At 40.0% G+C, this 26,554-nt stretch overlaps 1 protein-coding gene across 4 annotated transcripts in view; it reads left to right on the forward strand.

The window, feature by feature from the left end:
- The window catches only part of phkb (phosphorylase kinase, beta), a 107,569-nt gene that overhangs the window by 32,422 nt on the left and 48,593 nt on the right, over nt 1–26,554 (forward strand). For all 4 annotated transcript variants that reach the window (XM_020700795.3, XM_011494100.4, XM_078944680.1 and 1 more), the window contains 7 exons: nt 390–453; nt 2,798–2,893; nt 6,121–6,318; nt 11,620–11,677; nt 13,056–13,133; nt 15,617–15,775; nt 15,953–16,047. In XM_020700795.3, coding sequence (XP_020556454.1) covers nt 390–453; nt 2,798–2,893; nt 6,121–6,318; nt 11,620–11,677; nt 13,056–13,133; nt 15,617–15,775; nt 15,953–16,047 — 748 coding nt within the window. The remainder of the gene's footprint in view (nt 1–389; nt 454–2,797; nt 2,894–6,120; nt 6,319–11,619; nt 11,678–13,055; nt 13,134–15,616; nt 15,776–15,952; nt 16,048–26,554) is intronic.

Below are 26,554 nucleotides of genomic sequence, written 5' to 3' on the forward strand. Positions count from 1 at the left end.
AGATGCTTTCTGCAGGGGAAATGAGCATTTAGGCTGAGTTTATTGCTGTAATTCATAAATGCCTTATATTCAGTGAAGCAGGAAAGCTTCAGAAGGTCAGTTTTGCCGTCTGTTCCCCTTTGCTCCCGTCTGATGGCTCATTTGTATCTGCTCTCTGACTGTAGCTGCTATGTGCAGACTGGTATCTGTCTTCGGAGCTGTCTGAAACCATGGTAACTGTGGCAGCAGAATGAATGACCGTTTCTCCTCACTATCACTGCTCCCTTAAGAGGCTTTTGGCTGGAACCCCCCCCCCCCCCCCCCCAGAAAACAAGTGTTGGTTTAACTTTCATGACCTGTGATACATGGAAGACACTGACACGCCCTCGTGGCGTGTGCTCTCTTTGCAGCTCAGTGGGTCTAGCTAAAGCCGCGCTGGAGGCCATCAATGGATTCAACCTGTTTGGAAACCAGGTATGTCAAACGTGCTTCATTCATCTCAAAGCATCTTTTCAGGCTTTATGTGACAGAAAATCACACTAATAAAAGTAAATGCCCAAGTTAGTTCCAAATCCACATTTGAATAAACCTTTTTTTTTTTCAAAATTTGACGGTTTTGTGTAAATAGTGCCTTCAGAATTGATCCTTGTTTCACTCATTTTTCAGTTTACTAGAAATGTTTACCCTGAAAGGTTTAAAAGATAAATCCCTTGGATGCTGAACTATCCATCTGGAGTGTTTATATTGTTGTTGTTGTGATAGGGAGTGTTGCTCTTCTGGACACCAGTAAAGATTGAGGGTAGACTGTTCCTGGAGATGAATTCTGCGTTCCAGCTTGTTCAGAGAAAGGATTTATAGCGATGGCTGCTTTATGATCCATCCAGTGTGAAGCCTCCGCGAGTGTGTGTGTGTGTGTGTGCACATCGTCACGTCCCTTGTTCCTATCAGGGAACGATAGCACACCAGGCCTTCAAGTTTCTTATTAATGATTCCTATCAAAACTCCCAGCTGACTCTCATCTGTCCTTACAGCGCCTTACAGCTGAGCGTTTTTCACTTTAACAAAAAGTTTGGATTTCCTTTTTTTTCTGCCATATCAACCTTTTTATTCTGTGTTAGACAAGCTGAACTGGAAGGATAAAGCTGATCTGTAACTGAACCCATAAGTCACTCATTGAATTCTTAGAGCATGGCCGGACCATCATGTCTGATGCTTTTGGAGGACTTGCAGCTCATTTACTCTTTGTCAAAAGCAGAGCAGACTTTCAGAAGTGTCAGCACGTAAAAAAGTGATGTTAAGTCTTAGAAATGGGATATTTTCTGATCTGTTCTAGAAGATGGCCTGAAGTGGAACACTGATTCTGTCAGCCGGATTTCCCTTACGCAGGTCCTCCAAAATTGGGATGGCAGCAACATTAGATCTCCTCTAAATTTCAACCTTCAGTGTTGAAACGTCAGATGGGTTTTACCAGAGGGTCTAAGGCCGTTCATATGAAGCCAACACACCACTGAAATAACTAAGCCAGACCAGAACCTACCTTGACAGGGATCAGTCAATCATGAAAGCAATTTTCAAAGGAGCAGGGAGGCAGTGGAGGGAGGACAGGGCTGCTGTGATGTGGAACCCAGAGGAGATGATACATAGATTCCTTATTTCCAGATCAGTCTTAGAATGAGTCAAGACTGAACTATATTTATGAGGTTAGGAGGAAAAAAAAACAGCCATATTTCTGCACAAACTGTGAGGCAAAACAAATATTTGGGTTACAAAAGATCTAAAGCTCTTTGTATTGGTCATGGTGGAGAGGTTGCAGTCTGACTGTTTAAGGGTGTGGAAAGATGTCTTTTATACAAATAACTATGGTGGCCAAGACCTGCCAAAAAAAAAAGTTACTGTGCAAACAAAAACAGAAACTCTGCTGCAAAAGAAAAAGAGAGAATGTTGTTTATGTTTTAGACATAAAACAATAAAACAAACCAAGTTCTGTCACATTTTATTAGCTGAGAAGATTTTTATATAAGCAGAAAATATTGGTCCAAATATGTGATTTAAATTTAAGCTAAAAATTCTGAAAGGAAATATTTTTTTGTTTTTTCTTACAGCGCTCTTTTTATGGACATCATTATTTTGAGTTAAACCTTCCCGATGAATCTTCTGTACACGGACATTGAAACTTTTTTCATAGTTACTATACTCCCATCGGTTCCTTTACTCTGATGTATTCCGCTGCAGCAGCAGAAAGGTCTCCCTGAAAGAACGTTCCAGCAGCTTGTCACACAGCTGCACGCGTCCAGCAATCCTCTAAACTATGCAAATTCCTGAAGGAAAGCTTGCTGATTTGACTAAAAGCTCAGAGTTGTTTTAGGGGGAAAAAAACAGACTTTAGTCATATCCATGCATTATGCACAAGACTTGCATTAGAAAGGGCTTTGCAGGTTGCAGGCTGTGTGAGTTTTACGTAAGCACTTTCTGATGTTTGATCAGTTCTTCGACTCAGTTAAAGCTTAAGTGCACTTGATGGACAAACTGCACTTTGGCTCCAGCAATTCATTTTTGTCAATGGAGACTTTTTGAAGCGAATGGATAATGACCAAACTCACTGCTGCTTAAGCACTCCAGCACTTTACTTTAGGGGAAAGTGTGAAAGCCAAAAGTAGCAGCTCGGCCTTAGAGCGGAGAAGAGTTTCGACTGGAGGAGGCGGGTCGTTTCAATCTATTTCAGATAAATGCTGAGTGACTTCTCACATGTGGGAACGCTTGTGGGTGCACACGTGTGTCCGCTTTAACGGGGATTCTGACTCTGTGTGCCGCACTGCAGGGCTGCTCATGGTCGGTGATATTTGTGGATCTGGATGCCCACAACAGGAACAGACAAACCCTCTGCTCCCTGCTGCCCAGAGAGTCACGCTCACATGTGAGTACACCCATGTCTGCCATATTGATCCCAAACCAGCCAACAGCAACAACAAAAAATGTTTTGGGCCAACAGTCAAGTACTGGTGGGATAAAATGCATCTTTTTTATGTCATTGTCAATTTGTCATCTAAATGCTCTAATTTATCCGTTTTCTTTACAATGTGCGCATAGTAAAACTAAATTAGAATCCCCATCAGAAACTGTAATGGAACCAAAAGAGTATTAAGTTCAGATGTAAAACATAAAGTATAAAATATACTAAAATATAATAAAACATAGGAAGAAGCTTCTGAGTTATCTGTACTCAAGAGAACTAGAGTCAGATTATCAGTTGGCTGTAAACCTCACATGATGGAACAGCGGAGAACCTTCTCATGAACTGATCAAAATAACTCATCCAGGAAGTCATGGGGAGAAGAGCAGGCCTCACTTGACTCAGTTCAGGTCAGAGTTTATTATTCTAGAATTAGAAATTTGATTTGATTTATTGGTTTATTTCAAGCATTAAAAGCAACCTAATAACACAAACTTATCAAACTTATGTTTGATATCAAGTAATACATTAATTAGAATGTGAAAAAAGTTCAAGTTAAATGAAAAAAGACACATTAATTATTTCACAACCTCCAAGAATTTGTTCGAACACTCAATGACCTTTAGATCGTCGCATCCCCATGTAGTCAAACGAAAGTTCCTTTTTACATTTTTAGAGTTTTTGGATATTTGAACATTCTTTGCCTGAAAGAGATTTGGGTAAAAGGAAGAAAGACAATGTTGAGCAACAAGAATGCAAAGACTGTGGCAGAATTCCTTCACTACTCACTACATAGTGCTTTATAGAGTGTCTTCACCATTTTCTAATGCTGTCTGAATCTACAATTACAGAATTCAGTGTCCTAGAAATTTCCCAGAAGTCTTTGCAAAAAACCAGTGTGTATTGATGTATTGATATTGGTGAATATAGACCATAATGCATTGCATTTGAACAATTTTTGCCCAAAAAATGTCTTTGAATGTATTTTTCCAATAAACTATAAACATTTTCATCCACAGAACACAGTGGATTCATAAATATTCATCCTAAAATGTCTGTATTTATTAGGTTTTCACTTCATGAAATCAGTGACGTCATATCCGCCATAAACAAGAGAAAAAAGTAGTGAGCATGGTGTTCAAAGTGCTTTTAAAATGCAAGGCACTAGATAGTCGCACATTGTATAGTTTATTAGTTGTTAGAGATTAGGATGGGAATTCAATGGGAGACAAATTTCCCTCACGGAACAATAAAGGATTGATTGATTGATTGAATTCTGACATAACCGAAGACTCGTCTCACATTGAATCAAAACGTCTTTTGGATCTTTTCTGGACTGATGAGACAAAAAAGAAAAGAAAACATCTACAATTAAATATCACAAAAACATCATATCAATAGTCAAACATGGGGGTGGTAGTGTAATGGTCTGGAGGCTGCAGGACCTTCATGAATTGTTACAATGAAGACACGAGGATTTATGATGTCTACCAAAAAGTCACAGGAAGCTTTTTGGTGGTTTTTGTCCTGAAATTCGGTGGGCTTTTGAGTTCTGCAGAAGTACTAAAAACCATGAAGTGTATTGTTTAAAAACGATTTTGCTTAGAAGAGTGGAACAAAAATGTTGCCCAGTCATGTGAAATAAATGGCCGGCTATTAGATTTAGAATATGATTTCACTTGGCAAAGGTGGGCTCAGACATTTTATTTACTCTGGAATCGTTATTTAAAACTGGATTTTGTATCGTTCATGGTGTATTTTTGTTAAATGAATTCTGTTCAAAATGACTTCATTTCATTGATAAAGAGCTGCTAATCCTTTTCAATGCATCAGGAAATCTGAATAAACATTTATTTCTGTATTTATAAATTGGCACGTTCTTGTTTTCTTTTGTGATAAAAAGCAGCAGCAGAGATTGTCCTCTTTGTAGAATCACCAGCGAACAAGCAGCCATGTTGAAGGTTAATTACACATTTTAAACCACTAGTTATGTCCGTGTGTCAGAGAACAGTTTTTAGCTCTGTGAGAAGGGCAGGGAGGTTAAAGCTGCAAAAAAATGAGGCAGTGTGACAAAAGCAAGAAAGGGAAGAATCTAAAGCGCTCCTTCCTGAGGGGATTTGATGGTCACTGTGTGTGTTGTCACTCTTTTCTATGGAGTATTGTTTATTATTATTCTTTGACTGTAATTTTATTTTTACCTTTTGTATCGATGTAAAGCCTTCATCAAAACTGCCCGTATGGGTGCAAAAGAGGTGTCTATGGGTGAAAAATGGGCAAACCTGTACGCAGGTGGCCCGGACGACATATAAAACTCGTGGACCATTCAGTAAACCTGTAGAGTGAAAACATTCATGCATTCAATGGGCGATAAGTCATAGTGAAGACTTATACAACGCTAAGGCACGTCATACAGATATTTTTGAAACCTCTCTTTAATCCTGCGGACTGTGCAAGTTCTGTTCATGTGATAAGTGTGTGCTCCATGCGTTCCTGAGCGTCCTACTTGATCTTAAGTATCACCTGAACACCCGTGTGGCGTGTGGCGTGGTCAGTACTCGCACTTTAGTAACCATTAAAGTAGTGTAAGGGCACCGTACAACAGCATCATAGGTACATAAATCATACCCTTACAGATCCTTCACTATACAATGGTATGTTCTAATTGTGGTGGCCAAATAAGACACACCTGTGGTCCCCTTAACCCTTGTCACAGAAGCTTTAGCCCCGATGTAGCCCCTACTGTAGCACTTCAACCATTTACGTAATGTATGTAATTCTAGTGGATTCTGAAGCAGAGAAAAGCAGCCATGCGCTGATATCACAGTTGGGACGTTCTTACGCAGTCGAAGTTAGTAATGGTTGGCATGGCGCAAAGCTAAAAGCCACTTTTCTCTGCGTCATAATCAGCTGATACACGTAGATCATGTAAATGTTACGGTATGTCAAAGTGCGTGTGTTATTTATCTCAGGTGTTAAAGGGTTAAGATTAGGCCGTTTCTTTCTACGACCCTCCATGGGCCCGGACAAACCGAAAACCAACAGCACACATACGGGCCGACGTCTTGCACAAATGCATGTGACTAAGTGTTTTATTTGGATACAATATAAACATGTATTACTTCCTAAAACACTTGAGTGTTTTTGTGTTTTGATCAGACGAACCGTTGTGTTAATAAAAGGGCTCTCCACAGAACACTGATGCGGCCCTGCTGCCCACCATCAGCTACCCCGCCTTTGCAGTGGACGATGATGCGCTCTACAGTCAGACGCTCGACAAGATCGTCCGAAAGCTGCGCGGCAAATATGGCTTCAAGCGTTTCCTCCGCGACGGCTACCGAACTGCAAACGAGGACAAGAACCGTCGATACTACAAACCGGCTGAAATGAAGGTTTGTGTTGGTAATCAGGCCCCTGGTTCAACAATGATGGGATGGTTTTTCCTGTGTAGTCCAGGAGGGATGATGAGACAGTGGTGCACAATCCCTCTATGACACTTTTTTGAACATGAAGGTTTTGAGAGTCTGAACTTTGACAGATCTCAAACGCAACTTGCAAAACTAGTAGTTTATAGACCGGGGGTGTCAAACATACAGCCCAGATGATTCAATCCGGCCCAGTCATGAAGAGTAAAATTTGTAAGGAAGTTTAAAAGCAAGCAGGAAGCGTAAGATGTACTTTGGTTCCTCGTGAGCCTCACCACTGTGACATTGCTATAAGAATGATCAGTATTGACACAATACTGACCAACATGTTTTTAAAAAGTAAAAAAGGTTGAAGTGAAGTGCTGAGCTTTCCTGGAAAAATGGAAAGAGTTTTAGTTGTTCACGGAGCTGAATGCCAAACCTGCATGCTTGGTATGTCATCAACAGATCGCAGTGCTCAAAATACATCATTCAGCATCACGATGAGACTCACCATAAAGAAAAGTTTTGCTATTTGGAATTAAGAAAAGAGAAGATTTACCAACTATTAGCTGGACTGAAAAAAACAACCATCTGCATTTACTGCAGCTGTGACGTCAGTGATGGAGGAGTGACAGCTGCCTTATTGCAGACAAGTTGGTGCAAACATCCAAACCATTTTCGGATAGTGAACTTATTGAAAAATACTGAAGGCTGCTCAAGTGTTGTACCCCAAAAAGCGGCGCCAAATAAAGGAATCTAGCCATTTATTGGATTTTCGGTCGCTGTCGATGAAAGCATCGCAGACATCGCAGATAAAGGTAGCTGTGCAGATTTATTAGAAGTGTTGAGGAGACCATCACAGCAGAGTTTCTTGAGTTGATGGACACAACAACAGCTGATGACATAGTCAGCTCTCTAGTTACTGTGCTGGACGATGTTATAGTGAACTGGTCACATGATGTCATCTGGTCACTGATGGCGCCCCATCAAAGGTCAGGAAGAAGGCAGGTGTTGATACAAAATTCAGACAAAAACCAGGAAAAGATTCTTGGACATTTCATTGTATTTTGCACACTTGAATGACAGTAAATGTATTTCTGCACTGGATCTGAATCCTGATATTGATCGATGAGTGAAGTTTCAGGAGAGAAAGGAGGTTTCTTCCAAAAGTTTATGTTCACAAATGTTTGCAAGTTTCATTTAGTGCAATTTTTCATTGATTTGCACATTTACATTTTTGGCAGGTGTTTCATTTTTGTACATAGCCACTCTGGATTTTTTTATCAGGATTCTTTCAGTGTCAGATGTAAAATATTCAGTCTGTATAAAATTGAATAAACCATTTTTTTTTAAAGTGAAATGAATTTTATTTGAGAATCATTGCCCTCTGTGAATGAATGAAATGATTAGGATACCGAAAAAAAACAAAGCTGATTTTTGCCTTTATTTTACTCGTCCGGCCCACTTGGGATCATACGGGGTGAATGTGGCCCCCGCACCAAAATGAGTTTGACACCCCTGTTATATAATTTATCTATGTTGGTAAAGTTTCCAGTGTAACTTCTTGTGAGCTTTAGATGACCGACCTATTTTGAAGAAGTGATCAAAAAAGGAATTCTGTGTCGTTATGAATTGATGCATGTTAGGATTATCTGCAGATTTCAGCTTTAAAGCATGCTGTGATTATCGAAAGAAACAGGGAAGCTTTAAAAAGAGCCATTTTTTATAGGGATCTCAGCAATCCCACCTGCATATCGCTCCTAATCTGAGTGCACATTTCCGTGTTGCAGTGTGAATTCATGCATACATGCAAATGTGAATGACTGTGCATTCATTGTCCTTTTGTAAATCCCTCATGATATCCAATGGAATGGCATTAAGGCATAACAGACTTCTCACTGGGGGAATCAGATGTTGGACCCTTAATGCTGAAAATGCTGTTTCTCCAGCTTTAGAAACAACCTTCATGAATTAATGAGCTCAGAGAGAAAGTCAGACACTGAAGTCTGTTTTAGAAGAAGGGGTTTCAGTTGAATTAAGAAGTGCCAATTCACAGCCAAGGTTATTTCAAAGTGTAAGAAAAGAAAGCAAAAACTTTTTCTGTAATCCAATTCATTCCAAGTGTTGCCAATAATTCCAAACTGACTGTATTTTAAATATCGCAAGACCATAATTGCCATAAAGGAGTTTCTGAGCATAAAACAGGGAGGTTGGAAGTAACCTGCTGCAGAACCAGTGAAGATGAGGATCTGCTGAGACTGGATGGGGTCAGAGGTCAGAAGAGACAGATCCGCACAAAAACACTGGAACATCTGTTTTAAGGCTAAGGAGAAAAGTTAATTACTTTAGCCGAAACACAGCACACAGAGTTGCTTCAGACTCACCCATGCTATCCCCGGACAATTAACTGTATCCAAAAGAAAGGTTTTGAGTCTAGCTCTGAGGAAAGAGATAATATCTGCCTTCTGACCGGAAGTAAAGAGTGGGTACGACAAAGGAGACACCTAAAAGCTGAAGGCTCCAGTGTGGTTTCCAGTGGACTTTAAACTCTTTAGGATGAGACGGAACGATTACATTTCAAGTTTTTTTAAGTTAGTAGAAACTTGAAATCTGTTCTGCTATCAACTGTCTCCTGATCATCTTCTGATCTGATTCAATAAGTGGTCTTTTAATGATGATTATGCCGTTTTTGGCCAATTCTTTTTTTTAAAGTGTGGTTTTCTAGAACATAGTTTCTGCAGAGCATCCGAAGTTCATCAGAAATGTGCCTCTGAGTTATCGGCGGGACCCTGCCCCCTCTCCCCATTGTTGAGAGCTCTCTGCTTACACTATCCCACTAGCTTCACACCCCCATCCAACATCACATTACAAAACATTAAACAGTGTATATCCAGCCGTTCAGTTTTGATCCAGATTGCAGCTCAGACGAGTAAAACAAAGACGTACACGGATCTATTTGTCTGCAAGTGGATGCATCAGAATGCAGCGGAGCAGGGAGCTTTTTGCTCGCCCAGCGTATGTTCTACATAACAAACACAATTTTTTAGAAGGCCATTATTTCGTCTGTTCCTTGATTGGCAACCTCTTTGATAAAGAAATACTCAGAAATGCAAATTTAAGCTGAATTTTCTGTCAGAAAAAGGCCACAACAATAATAATGATAATAATAATAATACTGGATTTGATGTATCCATGCTTCTCCAGACGCTCAAAGCTCTTACAATGTGTCTAATATTCATCCACTCTTTATTCATACTTGGTGATGGCTGCCAATTCGCGTCTATGACCCCTCTGACCATCACTGGGACCTTCACGCACGTTTACACACCAGTAGAGCCACACTGGAGGCAGGGAGGGTGAAGTGTCTCACCCAAGGACACGACAGTTGACTGACGGAAGCGGGGATCGAACTGCCGAGCCTTCGATCATTGGATGACCTGCTCATCTGCCTGAGCCACTGCTGCCCACAATAAAATGTTAAAAACACCCAAAACACATTTTCATCAGAGTGGATCTTTAATGAAGAGAAGCAAAAGTTGGTGAAATGATCATCAGTCAGTTTTTACCAGAATTCCATCTGCAGGGTTTGGACCAGCTGAAGAGATTTTGGAAAGGTTTGGCCTTAAGGAAGCAACCTGTAGACTAAAGCGGTTTTCGAGATAATTATACAATACATTTATGTCAAAATAATAGTGTATTGCAGAAACAAACGGACGCCCATACGGAATGAAGGTCTTCTTCTTCCCATCAGCAGAGCTTCATCACGTTTGCTGATAATAAGGCACTCGTCTTTATCGATCGTGACTGAAAGGTGGCACCAAAATCAATTAATGCATACAGAAATAAGAAAAAATTGACTATAAATTAACCTGCTTGTTATGCCAAAGTGGGTCCTTATTAGGTACAGACTCTGTACTACTTTGCAATTAGCTTCGTCTAATCCTGCAGCTAATAGGATACAGAGACTCCAAGGCGAAGAATTTTCCAGCAGAATTTAACGCTGCAGCTCCTCCGGGCTCTGAGCCCACAGTTTGTCATAGAAGCCCCCGACGCCAGTCATCTTCTATGAAGCCACGGTCGGGCCTGATGTCTTTTCCCCACTAATGGAATGATATTTGCATTAGCTAAGAGAAGGAAGAGAAGGAGCTTACATGTAGCCTGGCGGGGCTGAAGTTGAGGATGATAATCTGGGTGTCCCTGCAGACGACATGGACTGAAGTTGTTGTTGGTGTTTTGAGAGGGAATTGAGAGCAGAGCGGCCGCCTGTGCTCCCTGTCCGCTTACCATTGACGGGGGGCAGTGGCGGCCTGTGTGACAGGCAGTTTTGCCAATCAGTCAAGCTGCTCAAGCATGAAACACGGGGGAGCTGTGCATGTTTACAGCATTAAAGGGCAGAAAAGCACAGGCCTCATTGAGTGATCAGCTCCTCACTGCCTTCCTTTCTGCTAAATACGCCGACACCTGCCTCTGTGGCTCTTTTTCTGCTCTTCTTTCTGTCATCTCTATCCTTCACCTCCTGACAGATTGAAGCAATTTTTCTTCCTCCCTTAAACGGCTAATCTCTGAACCACAACATGGAGACATAAAGCTTTACAAATGACGTTTTGTTGTTTCGTTTTTAGTTGATCTTAACATACAGAGACCTAACACAGATACAATTTCTTTAAGTTTCGCTGCCAAGACCGGCTCTAGGCGAACATCATGGTGGCACCCACAAGGAGGGAAAGGTGGGGTTGAGTAGGAATTTGAATGAGACAATAACTTAAATTTGAATTAAAAAGACATTTTTTTCTGAAATCCATTTCATCCCAAAGGTAATATATGTAGATATAGTTTACTCTGAAAGGCTAAAGAAAAGCACGATATAGGCCCTTTAAAGCTCCAAATCAAGAGCTTAGTCAGATTGATGTTTAAACTTGGACTGAAGTATTCCAAAAGTCAATCTGAGGTGAAGCTGGAATGTTTGGATCAGTGTTTTGCCACAGAGTTCAGAATTCTTGAGTTAAACGAATGTGTGGCAGAGAGCAGAAATTCTAGTTCTCAAAAATAAACACAGAACAAAGAAAATCAGTTATCTTTCAGGAAAAAAACACTCAACAGTAGCAGATAGAATATATTTTTAGCTATATTTATAAATGCCCGAACGGATTAATTTACAAATTCTCCTAACACTCCATAAATATTTGGGTTTTAAACAGAAAGTATCAGAAACATCATCAGTTTCTTAAATTCTTTGCTTGAAAATGTTGGTAAAGACTTCTGACCGTGTCCTTTTTCTTTTTCCAGCTCTTCGATGGCATCGAGTGCGAGTTTCCCATATTTTTCATCTACATGATGATTGATGGTAAGCTTCCTCCTGCAAATATTAGCATCTTGCCTGAAAATCAAATAAATATATAGATATTAAAAGAGGAAAAACAAACAAACACACTAGGTCTCTGCATCAGATTTTAGAAAAAGAAACAAAAATGTCCTTTCTGCGAGTTAAACCGCAAAGACTCGTGCAATTTTTTGCAAATGTGGCTCCTTGAATCAATAAAAACACTTCACTTGTTTAGATACATCTTCTATTAAAGTATTTAATAATTTCAAAATGAATGTTATTTGTGGAAAGGAAAGACATTTTTTATATGTATCAACATCTTAAAATGTTTTAACTTGACTGATAATATTTTTTTTTTACATTTTGTAAAGCTTTAGGCTTAAAAAAAGTTAGCTCCTATTAATAAAAAAGAAAAAGCACATCAGGAAACCGGAACCAATCAAACATTTTTTGTACTAACACACATTCAAACGGATTGTGTCTTTTATTGTTTTGCTTTTTTTTTTTCTCAGGGAGAACTGTTCAAATTCTTTCCCTTACGCCTACATAGTGCACTACATAGTTCGTTCGCCATTTTGTAGTGCTGTCCAAATCTATTGCTTTGTCTGAATTCCCACCCTAACTTCTAAAAAACGATATAGTGCGGCACTATGTAGTGCCCTTGTCAGTGTGAATCGATGCTCACCAGATTGGCGAGTAGACCACAATGCATTGCGTTTGACCATTTTTGCAAAGAAAATGTATTCAAATGTATTATTTTAATAAACCATCCCGTTTTCATCTTTAGAACTCTGTGGATTCATAAGTGGTCTTTGCCAAACGCTAATATCGAATAGATTTATACTTCGTGAAATCGATGACGTCGTCATATGTTCAGCTTCAAAAAAATAAAAATAAAAAATAGTAGTGAGCATGGTGTTCGAATTGCTTTTAAAATCCATGGCACTGACTAGATAGTCCAGCACTTGATAGTTTTTTAGTAGCTAGGGGTTAGGGTGGGAATTCGGACATAGCCTGTGTTTCTTGTGATGTTTGAAAGTGTCTTAAATCATAGTTTTCTAAGCCTTCACACAGATTTAGCTTTCGTCAGACAATTGTCCCTGGGGATAATCTTATTTTATTTTTTATAACTCATTTTGAGTCCAGTCCAACACATATTTGTTCTAGATTGAGTTTTTTTCTGCCTAAATTATTCCAACATCAGTATTTTGTGACTCATCAGGTCACAGAAAAAAAAACAGAATCTACTCTGAAATGCTCAGATAAAAAGAATTAAGAGTAAATGTTAGGACAAACTTTCTAAAGACTAGAAAAATCCTTGAGAGCTTATTGCAGATCATTTCAAGAACGCTAGCATTCAAAGTTGAATTCATTCTTGGTTTGTGTGCTTTTGATTTAGGAGTGTTCAGAGGAAATCAAGCACAAGTCAAGGAATACCAGGACCTCCTTCAACCTATCGTCTTCCAGTCTTTTGAGGGTGAGTTCTCACTCCAACACACTTAAATATGCAGCAACTGCAAAGAGGAGGAAAGTCAACCATTCCCATGAACTTGATGAAGTGTGATGTGTTTGATTTTTGCCTCAGTTTGCTCTCTATGCAGAGATGGAAACTTTTCTATCATTAAATCTTACATTCATATTCAAGCGCCACATACTGATGGGGCTTTGCAGTCACACTCACTCCACGAACGCAGTTTGGCTTCAATTTTCACCTGCATTCACTGCTTTGATGGTAGACAGTTAAACAATGGGCTTGTCAAGATGGTGAGTTTTCATTGGTGCGTTTTATAATAGAGGAGGAATAATTGGAGTGCAGACAGGATAATGATGTGAGACAGGCCGGCTTAAGTTGCTTGTCTCCATTGAGCCTTTGTATTTATTCTGTTTGAATTAACAAAAGTCCTTCATTTAATTGGCTTGGCAGTGGAGAAAGGAACAAATTTAATAATTCCTCTCTCAAAGAAACCTGCTTTTGTCTCCTCGGAGCAGTCACACTTTCTGGTAGTTTTATTTGGAAGAAGGAGCCTCGTTTCATTCCTGTAAACTTAATAGTTCTTTCTATTAAGAACTCTTTATACCGTTCAAATTCAAGATTACTTGTCTTTTGGTGACTTTATCAGCAACCCAGAGCACAGGTCTCAAACTCTAGGCCTCTAGGGCCAATTAATCTGCCATTCAAACTCCTTCTTGGCTAAGCACACCTGATCCAGGTAACACGCCCTTTAAGGATGCCCCTACAGAGTACATTTTGACATTTTGACATGTTGACTAAATTTCCTCAAACTTCTAAAGAAAAAACACTTTCATTTAGGGACTGAAACCTTAAATCCTAAAAGGTAGAAATCCGCTACAGCCTTTGTGCATAAATACCTATGAAAATCCATATGTCACTAATAAAAAAAAAATAACAAGAACATTCTTTATTTTGCTCACAGAATGAAAATTGTGAGCTAAATGCTTTTCAAAGTGCCGGCCAAATGACTTATAAACAATTTTGACAGTCAAAGAAAGATCAAAGAATAAAATATCCTATTTTTATGTTTTAGATGTTGACATTTTTATTGTAAAAGTCATTTGTTGTTTCCCCCTAGCCAGGACTCCCTTTAAAAAGAGATACTTAATCTCAATGGGACAATTACTGGATAGAAAAATAAAGGTTAAATAAAAGAAAAGAAAAGAAAATATGGACCAAAAAATGGACTAAGCAAATATGTGGAATGAGTTTACTGATGCTGCACGAAGTTCGTAATCTCGCAATAACAGACACTTTATAAAATTGTTTTAATGCGACACACAACAAAGGGTAATAGTTTATATAATAACAAAAGTTTCTGAAGGGTTTTAGAATGGAAACTGATACCTGAATATACACTCATATATGCATATAGGCTGAGAAAGGTAAACAAAAACATTATTTGAGGCCAAACTAAAACTGAGTCCATAAAAAACATCGTTTTTTAACTGCACGTAAAAGAAAAGTATATTTACTTTTTTTGAAAAGGAGCGGTACATAGTTCCACTCTAGACGTTGTTTTTTTCGTAGATGTTAAGACGTCGTCTAGGAGAACATCAATTTTATTTGGGTAGAACTGTCAGTTATAAAGAAAAGAAAATTCACTCTTGTTTAAAGTTAAGAAATGTATCATCTGCATAGAATGACACAACCAAAGAGGTTGTCAAGATTGTGTTATTTGCACAAAAGTAGGTGTGTCTAGCACTGAGCCCTGGCACACAAATACGTAGCGGGAATACATGTCCAAAATAAAAATAAAAAATAACAAGAAAACATCCAGTCAGATTTCAAACCAAATCTGAGAGAGCAGGTAAAAAGGTGAAGCGGAGAGTTCCAGCAGGGTGGAAGTGTAAGGAGGGACCTAATCTTGAAGAACCCTCGACAGGAACAGCCAGAGCCAGACAGCCCATAATTCTTCACCTGAGGTCCTGCTTGGAGTCTTAATGATGGTCCTGCTTGAAGGCAGCAGAGAATGTTCCAGAGACCTGGGAAGCGTTTCTTAAGAGCGAGCATGACAGCTTTTCAGGTGGACTGAAGGAGGTTAAAACATATCAGGTCAAAATGACATCTAGTAGGAGGACTCCATGTCAATACTTTGGAACCTCAGTGACCTTTTAGGAGAGTGAATTCAGAAAAAAATGTCATTTTTTTCTCTCTGCTAAAGTCCAGGAATGTGCCGTTTAATGTTTGGGACCGAAATATTTAGTTAAGTTTTCCAGGAAAAAGAAAACCCGAAATCCAAACTTAATTTTTGTGGTTCCAGTGCAAGAATAAAGTATAATCTTTTTAAATATTTTTAATTTTGTGTGAAATTCTTACAATATTTTTGTGCACCACTGTTGTTGGCTTAAAATCAACAGGTGTTTAATCTATTTTTGTGGTTTCTGTGAACTCCTTACCGTGGTCTGCATGCGCCGACGCATCACTGTGGTCCTCTCTGCTTTCAGGCCATGCTGTGATCCCCAAATACTACTACGTTCCAGCCGACTTTGTGGAGGCGGAGCAAAACAAGCATGGCAGCCAGAAGCGTTTCCCTAGCAACTCAGGCCGTGATGGATTGGTCTTCCTGTGGGGTCAGGCCCTGTATACCATTGCCAAGTTGCTGGGTATGTGTGAAGTGTCTGAAATTCAAATGTGTGTTTGAATTGCAGTTTTTAAAAAACAAGAATCCCTTTAGCACTTCCTATGAATACCTGTAGTTTTTTTTTTTGTCTTTAGCCAATGTTTGTTTTGGGTTTTCTCTTCATCGTAAGAAATTCTTTGCATCATCTCTGTGTTATCAGTGGATGAGCTGATCAGCCCTAAAGACATTGATCCCATCCATCGATACGTGCCACGTCAGGACCAACGCAACGTCAGCATGCGCTACTCCAACCAGGTAAGCCCTCACTCACTATTTAGTGAGTTTTCAAAGTTTTAGCCATTACTCAACCTCATATTTGTGTACCACATAATGAGAAATAAACCTTAAGGCATGACTAAATGTAAGAAATGTCCCTCTAAGTCACTGCTACCGATCAATAAGGGTTAAAGGAGCAGCTTTATGGGGTCAGGATCAGGATAAAGTGAATGAAAAATCCGATTGTTAATTTGAGAAATAGACTTTGTGATTTCAACAAAGAATTGACATCTAAAAGGAGTTTCAAACTTGAAAAAACACATTAAAATAAATTTAGAAAATTTGAGAAACAAAAATTTTAAACTTGAAAAAAAAACAGAAAGTACATCTTAAATTTGAAGGAATATTGAAACTTTAATTTAAAAAAGTCCAGTAGAGAATACAGTACCAAACTCCACATTGCCATAACTTGTCACCCGATGTCAATCATGTCCCCGTAGCCAATAAGAACAAAGCCCCACCTCTATGTAAAATTAGGCCCAACTCAGAAAAAAGAAAAGTCTGATTTGAAACTGTAAATTAAGGACTGAAAGTGAAGGAGAGAAATGAAAAATACGAATTAACTTTTTTTTTTAAATTCGATAAGTTTTTGAAGTCCAGTTTTCAGTATTCTTTCAAGCTTACATTTTTTTTAAATTTCTTTTTACATAAAATATTAAATGTTACTTTAACATACATACCTTAGTGTTTAAAACGGTCTTGCTTTTGTTTTTGTTTTATTTAAAATCAGGTTTTTCAGCTGACCCCTGATCCTGATTGATCCAGTTACACAATGTAACTGCAGGTAGGGTAGGTAGGGCTGTGACGACAACCGCATTACCGCGGTGATCAAAAATCCCACACCGTCACAGCTCTAACCCCAAGTCTAAGGATCTGAATTAAAGAGTTTAAAGCTGCATTTCGTGGAGTCTCCATTGATTTTTCAGTTTTTGCTGACAAACCCAGTGTGAGTTAATTATTAACCAAAAATCTGGTGTTATTGTTAATAATGACCAGTTGTGTGGTGCCTCAGTGAATTATTAGTAATGATTATACCTCAGGAGTCCAGCACTTATTGTAGCTCTGGCCTTCATAACTGCAGATGGAATCATGTATTATTATTTAAAAAGCAGTTAGTTATGCAGTGTAAAAAAATAAAAATGATATTAACAGTGGGATCGTACCTGTTTTCTGCAGATCTGTTAAAGACACACTCTGATGAAAATAGTGTTTTGGGTGTTTTTAACATGTTCCTCCAGAATTTTTGTGATGATGTAGCACATATACAAAAATTAAGCTTCAAATTGCATTTGTGAGTATTTCTGTATTTAAATTGTTGTACATCAGGAGCGGATGCGAACATATGCAAACATGGCATTTGAAAAGTCAAAAGGGGATTGCAGGTGGAGGCGATCGGAAACCTCCTCCTACTGTTCAGTTGAGCTGAATTTGGCTCTTGATTCAACGCTTTAAGGCTGCAGAAGAGCTTTTTATTTCAAAGTGCAGCAGCACTCATTGCATGTGTCATACATCAGTCAGACAGTGTTGGGCGACAACATCAACCCCCACTGAGACTGTATTTACAGCGTCCTATTGATTTAGTGGCTTGCAGTGTCGTTTGAAAGGGCCGTGGAGATTTCGGTGCACTCAAACCGCCGTTACGTTTGCTTCTGCCGCCTCCGTGCTGTTTGCACCTGTGTTTTCTCCCGCCGCAGGCCGCATCAGTTTGTGATCGCGCCTCCGTTGTGTCAGGCAATTTTTGCTGAAATCTTAATTGCATTTACGCCCTCCGAGTTGAAACAACGGAAGCGATCTCGCCTCACCTTGCCAGAGGCCGAGCTTTCAGATGAGGAACAAACTCATCCTTCTTGCATATCTCAGTGTCAATCATGTGAATATTGTAATCCATATTGCAGAGGGCCGGCAGCTCTGAAGATCACAGATGAAAGGTGGAGATGAATTTACTCCCGCTTGATGCTCTCCCACCTTTCTGACAAGTCCCTCTCTGTTTATGCGTGTTGAATTTAATTCCTGTTTCCGCCTGATAAGGTGATGCCGGCAGGAGGCATGGAGCTTGCATACATCTTTAGAAGTTACATAAAAAATACTCTACAAAGAATAAAAGAAACAAAAACTACAAAAGAACTAAATAAAACTGTCATTTCTATTGTTGATAGATGGATTTAGAATGATAAAAAGGGCTGAAAATGGAATGAATATTAATAAATGTTAGTAATTAATTATAAGTAAATGAAACTGTAAATACGCGGATTAAATCCTAGACATATGTGTGCAGTTAAATGATGCTTCACTACAACAAAATGTCACACAGTGCCAAATATTTACATTTGCCTCATTAATAGGAAAATTCCCCCTTGAAAATCACAAAATCTTCTTATAAACGTACCTAATAAATATAACAAAACAGCGATACTTATTAATATTTACCATGAAAATGGATGCTAAAGTGAGGCTAAACCGGATAATAAAAAAACGTTACCCATTGGTTAAGCTGGATAGAAAAAGATGGATGAAAGTAGACTGTGAAGGTAAAAGATGCTACTTTTCCACTTTTATTAAAATGATGAGAATAAAAGGCCAAACCTGAAGGGGAAAAAAACCTCCAAGACTCTAATAAAGGCAGCTAAAATATTCAAATTACATTTTTTTCATGTTTGAAGACGTGATCATCTTTAGATCTCTTTTCAAACTGTTCCCTTTTAATTATGATTATGTCGTTTTTAGCCAAAATCAGGAAACCTGTGTCGTTTCTCCAGAGCGGCAGTAGTTCCTTAGAAATTAGCCTCTGAGCAACCCCGCCCCCCTTCCCCTCCTCATTACTAGAGCTCGGGGTAAGGAACTTGTGGCCCACACAGAGTATTTTCCACATCACAAATAAGTTTCTTTTTTCCGAAAGCATTTTTCCGTCTGCTCCTGATGCGCAACGACTTATGACATAGTGAGAAATGCAGACACGAAGTGATAAACAGAACAAAAATACATTTATAGTGATATTAAAAAAGATAACATAAAATCCTAAAATACAACGTTGAATCATTTTTTTCAATGTTAGTTAGCAGAGAACAGCGTAAAAAGATTTTCAGTCAGTGCTAAAGAATTGCTAAATGAAGGGGGTCAAAGTGAGCTTTCTCATTCAGAAGAAACGATTTTCATTAATGCTATACTTTATTAATTGAATTTGAAAGAGAATTTTAATTTTGGACACTGACTCGACTGGTTTACCTTCTGTTTCTGGAAGTGACTGTAATTCCTCTGCACACAGAGAACATCTGGCTTGAATTAAATAATTCAGTGACGTACTGACAGAGTTATCTCCGTCTTGGTTTGTGCATTCTTCACTAAACAGAATGTTAAGGATGTGAGAGATTAGCGAAGGTCTTTGTAAATCAAGAATCATCTGCAGCTCCATTGTGTGCATCAATAATAATTGCTGTCAGTAGGAAGACTCGGCGGAGCTGCAGGCATCGCCTTTCCGCCGTATGCAAGTAGGTATGCAGCAGATTTTTGCAGAGGCAGGTTAGAAGTTCCGTCACAGCAGGACTTGGTAAAAACTGCTTAGATGAGCAGAGTTCGCTGTGAAGCCGCTTTCTTATGCAGCAGCTTTACCTCCACCACGGTTTTCACGAAAAGAATCCTGATGTTTGTCTTCTCCTGTTTAAGTCTCCCAGGTCATGCGGTTTTGACTCCATCCATTCCATTTCACGCCGCCCTCCTCCGTTTCCCTTTTGTTTTGTTTTAAGCACAAAAAGTTGCATGTTTACAGCAGCTGTCCGGTTTGCTCTTCGTCTGTGACCGTCAGAGTTTGGTCTGCAGGCGTGGAGAGGCACAGGGCTGCGCTGAGCCTTCACATGCAGTTAGGGACCCCCCCTCCCATGTGTACATTTCATTTACTTCCTGTTTCTTGATTCATAAAGCATAATGCTATGCATTCTTGCACCTTTCCCTGCAGATCCTCATCTAACTCTGCATAAAAGATCACGCAATAAGAGCTCAGCGCTTTCAAGCAAAGCCAAGAGGATTTCTTAGCTTGTCCTTTAGTCCAATGTCTTCAAAATATATGTCAAAACAATTTACACACTACTAAAAATGCTATATCAAGCGTTGCATATTCATTTTGTAATGAATCAATTGTACTAATTTCATTTAGCTTATTTTTTTACCATTTATTGAAAAAAGATGAATACAATCGGTAAAAGTAATCAATAAAAACTTGTTTGCTTAAATGTACGTTTATTTAGAAAATGTATAACAAAAGCAATTTACCATATGTCTAAAACTACTTAAACAATCATTTTAAGCAATTAAGATATAGATGAGTGAAAGTTAAGAATATAAACATTTTTTGTGTACAGAGATGTTAAATTCTGAGGTACAATATAGTATATATTAAGTAAGAGAGTTGGTTTGATTAAGTATAATTCTGTAATTTTTTCCGTACCATGTGAATTATTTGACTCATCCCGGAATTGCCTTTAGTGGAACATCCCTGCAGGAGCTGCCAAAAAAAAAAAAAAAACACACGATCTCTTTAGATAACTAACAACCACCAATTATTACTGCAACTTCAAGCCAAAGTGGTTGAGAAGAGGCCATATGAGCAGCTGCAGCTGCAGCTTTGAGGCTGTGGATAGCAGCACCAGAATAAATAACATTATCAAAGGAGGGGGGAGGGGGGGGCAATCAAGGAGAAGATTAAGAACATGGGGGGAATAGAAATGTATCATTAGAGACCTGTCAAATTTTTTATTCTGTCCCATATAAGTCCTGGACTGCAAGGACCAAAATTCCTTCTTTCTTACTAACCCCTACCCTTTTGTGAAAAAATGTTATTCCCAATACATATAATTTACACTAAAGGCTTGAGAAAAGCATGGTATAGGCCCTGTAATATATAATAGGGCATATTTAATCTTGGAATAAAGTGGGCTAAAATCTTGGATGTGAAATGGAAAACATGTGGACAATGAATCTGTTTTTAAGAGTAAGATTTCCCCAACTTACCCCCTTCCTCATATAACCTCATAATAGGGTGAGGGGGTGGGGGGCTTAGCCTGCGATGAGCCTTGGGGGGGGGGGTTTACTAGGCAGTGGCCCCCCTCCTATGGTTGCCGTATGGAGTGGGCCCCCCCTCTTTCGGTTTTATTTGCACCTTAGACATGTAGGGCCCTTGGTAGGGGGGGTGCTTGGACATCACTGCCAGCGAGCAGCGGATGTCCTCCTAGCACCCTACCCGCCAGTTTTAACCACACCTTAGACATTTAGGGTCCCTTGGTGGGGAGGGTGAGGGGACGTCACTGTGAGTAATCAGGAGATGTCCCCTCAGTGCCCTACCCGCCAATTTTAACTGCACCCCCCCTTAGCACACACACCCCTCCCCCCTCAATATATACATCCCAACATAAACACACACACATGCACACACACACCCCCTCAAACACACATACACGCACACACATTTTGCAAGGAAGGTGGGACCTAGGACCATCTGTCCCCTGCCTCTTCCCTGGTGGGGGGTACGGGCCCCTTTGCAACGGCGGCCGTGTCCCCGGGGTGCCGGCTTCCTAGGCCCGGCGGTGCTCTCTCCGCGCGGCGGGGGGGTTCACATTACATCTGAGCCGGGAGTGTTCGTGTCCCTGGGGGCTGGGTTCTGGTCCTTGCTCCTGAGCGCTGGGCCCCGCCAAATTTCCAACTGTGGCCGAGCCTGGTCGGGCCATATTTACAACACCCCTTGTGGGCCTTCTTTTTTCCCCGGGGTTCCCCCTTCTTGGGCGGGGGCGGCGGGCCCCTGCCTCGCTCCTCCCTGGACCAACCGTGGGCCGGGCGGATGGCTGCCTGGAGTGCGGAGCGGGTCTCCCTTGGGGGGTCCTGGCTCGTACCTGGGGTTGGGGCGGGGGGATGCCTGGAACTTCTGGTTGGTGGTGGGGATCTCGTCTGGGGCTGTGGGCGTCCTTCTCCGGTGGGGCCCTGCGTTGGGTTCTCCCGGCGCGGCGGGGGGGCTGCTCTCCTGGTTGGGCTGGGGCGGCGCTCTCTCTCCCTCCGTGCCTCCCTGCTCTCTGGCTCTGGGGGCCTTGCGGCGGTCCTGCTGGCCCTGGCCTGGGTGGCGGGCTTGGTCGCCCGGGCGGCGGTTGTTCCCTGCCGGTTCCCGTGTGGCGTTGGGGGGATTCCGGCTGCCGCTGCTGCTGCGGTGGGGGTCTTGGGGTGGGGATGGCTGGGCACTCTCCCTCCTTCTTTCCACGTTCCACCATCCATTTTAGAAGAACATAAACACTCACCTGAGCACAGGTGTTAGCTCACCTTTGCATGACTGAAATATTTCTCACTAGTTGGTTTTAAGGCATAAGTATGCGTGTGAACACTATCTGTTTTGTATACATGTCGACAGGTGGACATTTTTTGCAGCTAGCAGGTGTGTTTATAACATTTGAGTGTGTGTGTGGACAGGCTCCGCCCTTATTGTACTACATTTGAACCTTACCATAATGATTAACAACCAGTAAACTTGTTGCTTTATGCTGCTTCATGGTCTTATCCCCCTTCCCCTCCTATTATCACCCCCTACCCCCCCTCTCTCTATCGTCCCTCTCTCTTCTTCCCCTCTTTCCTTTTCCGTCCGGTCCAACACCAAAGATTTTCAAACATGATTGAAATCAATAAAGTTTGGCCTCAATTACAAAAGGGGTTTATTCAGACATACCTTTGGTTTGTCTGAAGATTAATAACCCCTCTTGTTAAAGTAAAATCTGTCCAACACAAGAGGCCCTCAGCTCTCATCTGTCTGCCCAGCTGTTGGACAGGACAAGTTAAAAAAAAAAAGAAAAAAAAAAGAGTAAGATTTCAAAATATTTATAATCAGCAACAGTTTTCATTCTCCGCTGTACTTCCTGCTAAAGACACAACTCCAAAACAGTTTTAGTAGCATTAAACCTAGAAACACATGTCTTGTGTTCTCTTAGTCCCATGTTTACAGCAGGAAGTTGTGTCAAAAAGAGGATCTGCACAATTGTATCTGCGTGTAATCATCAATGGCTTTGGGTGTGTTTTAGTTGACGTGGTAGAACGCAGCTTCTGCAGCGCGCTGGCAGACTGTGGGCGTTTTCTGCATGACACACGAGACGCTGCGAGGGCTTTGAGGGCGAGTCAGATGAAGCGCACCCTGGGGAGCGTGGCATAACACCCCACTGACAAACATGCTATAACACACAGTGGGAATAGCAATTGGTGGATCTGAGGAGCCTTGAATGGCTGTGAAAGTAAATTAGTAGTTTCTGTCACATTCTTTTAATGTCCTCTTAATGTGCTCAGCTTCGCATGCGTGCCAACAGTGTCAGAGTGCTTTTTTCTTTTTTACTTCCTGTATTCCTCTTTTGCAGCGTCTCTTGGTTTTTCCCCATCGGCCCACGTGCACCGCCTCTCGAACACACGCGATAATAGCTGGTGGGGCTTAAAACAAAGCAGGCCACCACTCAACCGGGGTGTGGACGGATTCAGGCTGAAGTGGCTGTTGTCAGGTTTTTCTGGCTCGTTCTGAGAACAAGGTTAATGGAAAAATGGCTGTCCGCACTGCGGGCGCAATCAGTCCCGAATCAGAGATAAGGTGGGGGTCAAGAGAGGCCCTGATTGGAAGTTAGAGGAGGAAACGCACACGAGATTTACAGAGGAGAACAAAGGAGGTACGAGGAGAGAACCAGTTTGGAAGAATCCGCTTGCTTCATCATTTTCTTTGGATGTTCTCTTGGGAAATATTTCAGCCTCAACCGAGAACAAAAAGGATCATTTGAGATAATTTGAAGCAAAGTGACAGCTGGATCTGGAACAGTAGTGTTTCCTGCAGTTGATCAGTGATCCTCCGTGATCTGAAGAGATAATCTGAGACAAAGGCTGCTGGTATTCCTTCTGCAGGCTCATATTTGGTCGTTTTCTAGCTTCGTGATCAGTGCTGTGCAAAACTAAACCCAGAAGCCTGTGATATCCTTGACAACAACACATGCATTACGTCACACGTTTGTCCCATACCATCATACTTCCCCACCTTGACTGTAATCCTGAGGCTCGTTTCGGAGATGTTGTGTCTCTAACTGCAAGTTATGACCAGTCATGCATCTTTATCAGCTCCAGAATTGATTGTTTTTGTCAAAAGAAGAGAATTTGGCCCATTTGGCCTATTTGAACCCAAATTTAAAGTAGCCCTTCAGGCAGTTTTTTTTCTTGTTCTTCTGCGTCTTTTGTGACATCCTGGAAAAGTCTTGAGTTTTTGGAGTCTGTCTGTTTCTCTTGGTAGAAGAACTTTTTTGGCGGTTACTATAGTTGTCTGGAGTCCCAAAAGTCTAAGAAATATTTTGTTTTAAATCCTGACAGACTTAAAACACTACCACTTGCCAGATTAAAAGAATAAGTCTAATAAATGGGAAACTACATTTCATTCAATTTTGTGCATTTTATTTGAATAATTGATAAACCTGGTGTGTTTTTTTGAAGATAATCTTTTTTTTGCTACATTGTTTAATAAAAACCATGAACTAAATGTGGAGATGTACGTTTATGTAACATGTGATGAGATCTCCATTATTGTGCAGTTTTTCTTAACACACAGATCTTGTGTTTCTCCACCTCTTTCTGCTCCAAATTCAGGTTTTTCAAATTGACCTTAACAAATCCGTGGGTTTGCATGCTAATCAGCCTCTATTAACCATTCTTTTCTTTGTGTTTGCAAAACCTGCCCTTTATGCAGGATTTGAGGTTTAGCTGCTATGTTACTTCAACCAAAATAGTTTATATTCTGAACCGTTTACAGATCCGCTTAAAATACATATTTTTGGTGTTTTTAACATGCTCCTGTTGCATTTTTCTGATGATAGACATCAAATATAAGAAGAATTAAGCTCAAAATTGCATTTTCTGAGTGTTCCTTAATTGAAATCATTGTAAACTAGGACCAAAACTACACTGAAAAATAAAACTCCATACTCTGAGCAACAGAGAGGGGAAGGGGCGTTGGCCTTCTTGCTTGATGCCAGCAGTTCCGCCCACAACACTGAGGAGAATTTCTTATGAACTTGTGCTGCTAGAAAAACACTAACGGGAATAATCAGACTTATGAACAGTTTTTTATAGTTTTAAGATGGTCGGAGTGTTGTTTAGTAAGGTTACGTTGCTCATTAGCGTTCACATTACTTGGCACAGAATTGTCTTTCTGCAAAATGGTTTAAAACTTCAAAAGATGACATGTTTTAGTAATATTTGGTTCAGGAAAAGTTTACCACATTAACTATTTTTATCGTAAAAAAAAATAAGAAAATACCTTATTTTATTAATGGAACCAAAAATATTTGTTTTCATGATTATTGTTCTAATGAGTAGGGTGACCCCGAAGAGCAAATCACATCCACAAATCACTCCACGCTAAAACATTTTAAAGATCACAACCCCAAATATAAAAGTAAAACGAGCGCTAAAAAAACAGCGTTACATTTTAGAGAGCAAAAAAAATGACAGACACTAAAATTTAAAAAACAAAAATGAAAAATCATTTCAGAAAACGAGTAATTTGCAGAAAACAAAATGAAAAGTAAAAAACGGAACACAACGAGAAACTGGAAAAGGTGGGTAGTGTGGGACATCGCTGACTGGATGATGATATCCAGTATCCATTCATTGAACAAACATCATCATCCAATAAGCAACATCCCATAGTACCCACCTCTTCTTTTGGTGTTTCCTTCTTCTAACAATTCGTTTTGATTTATCTAAGTTAACCTTAAACTGGAAATAAGTTGTTTTCCATAATGTTTTTTATTTTTTACATTTGGATTTCTGGAGTTTTCTTTTGTTTTCTAAAATGTAATGCTGTTTTTTTATTTATTTTTTTATTGCCATTGTGATCTTTATAATGTTTTTGCATCGAGTGATTTGAACTTCAGAGCCACTATTAATACGTTTTTTAAAAATAGAATTAATGTTAAAATAATGGAACAGCTGTGAGTTTGGAAAACTATAATAAATCTTTTCGTAAATGAAGAAGTGGTTGTTGCTTCATGTTTTTGTATTAAAGAAGACTATCGGAAAGAAAACGGAAGAAAAAACGTTTTTTAGCAAACTATGAGACTGTTTATTTTTGAAAAACATTTTATCTACCTTGGTTTCTTATAAGCTTCTCTTGGTATTTTTCGTTTAGAAGCCATTTGTGTTTTGTTTTTTTTACTTTATCAAAACTGCCGTCTTCTGGTTTCATAATGTACATCTTGAGTGTTTTGGAAAAGATTTTGTCCTGTTTTCTGCTTCAGGAACAAATGTGCTATTGAACTCTGGGTATTCACATTTATGCAGCAATGGGATGCTGTGCGCCAGCAAATGGAATATGTAGCACTGTCATCATCTCACCCTTAAGGTGAGCCTCCTGCAGAATGGATTGTAGGAGTGGAGACAGCAGAGCTCAGATTAAAGGCCTGTGCCGAGAAATCTGGTCTTTTCTGCAGAGAAACACGAGCAG

The sequence above is a fragment of the Oryzias latipes genome, chromosome 3, assembly GCF_053564925.1.
Source record: "Oryzias latipes strain Hd-rR chromosome 3, Olatipes_Hd-rR_3.1".
In the NCBI taxonomy this organism is placed as follows: Eukaryota; Metazoa; Chordata; class Actinopteri; order Beloniformes; family Adrianichthyidae; genus Oryzias; species Oryzias latipes.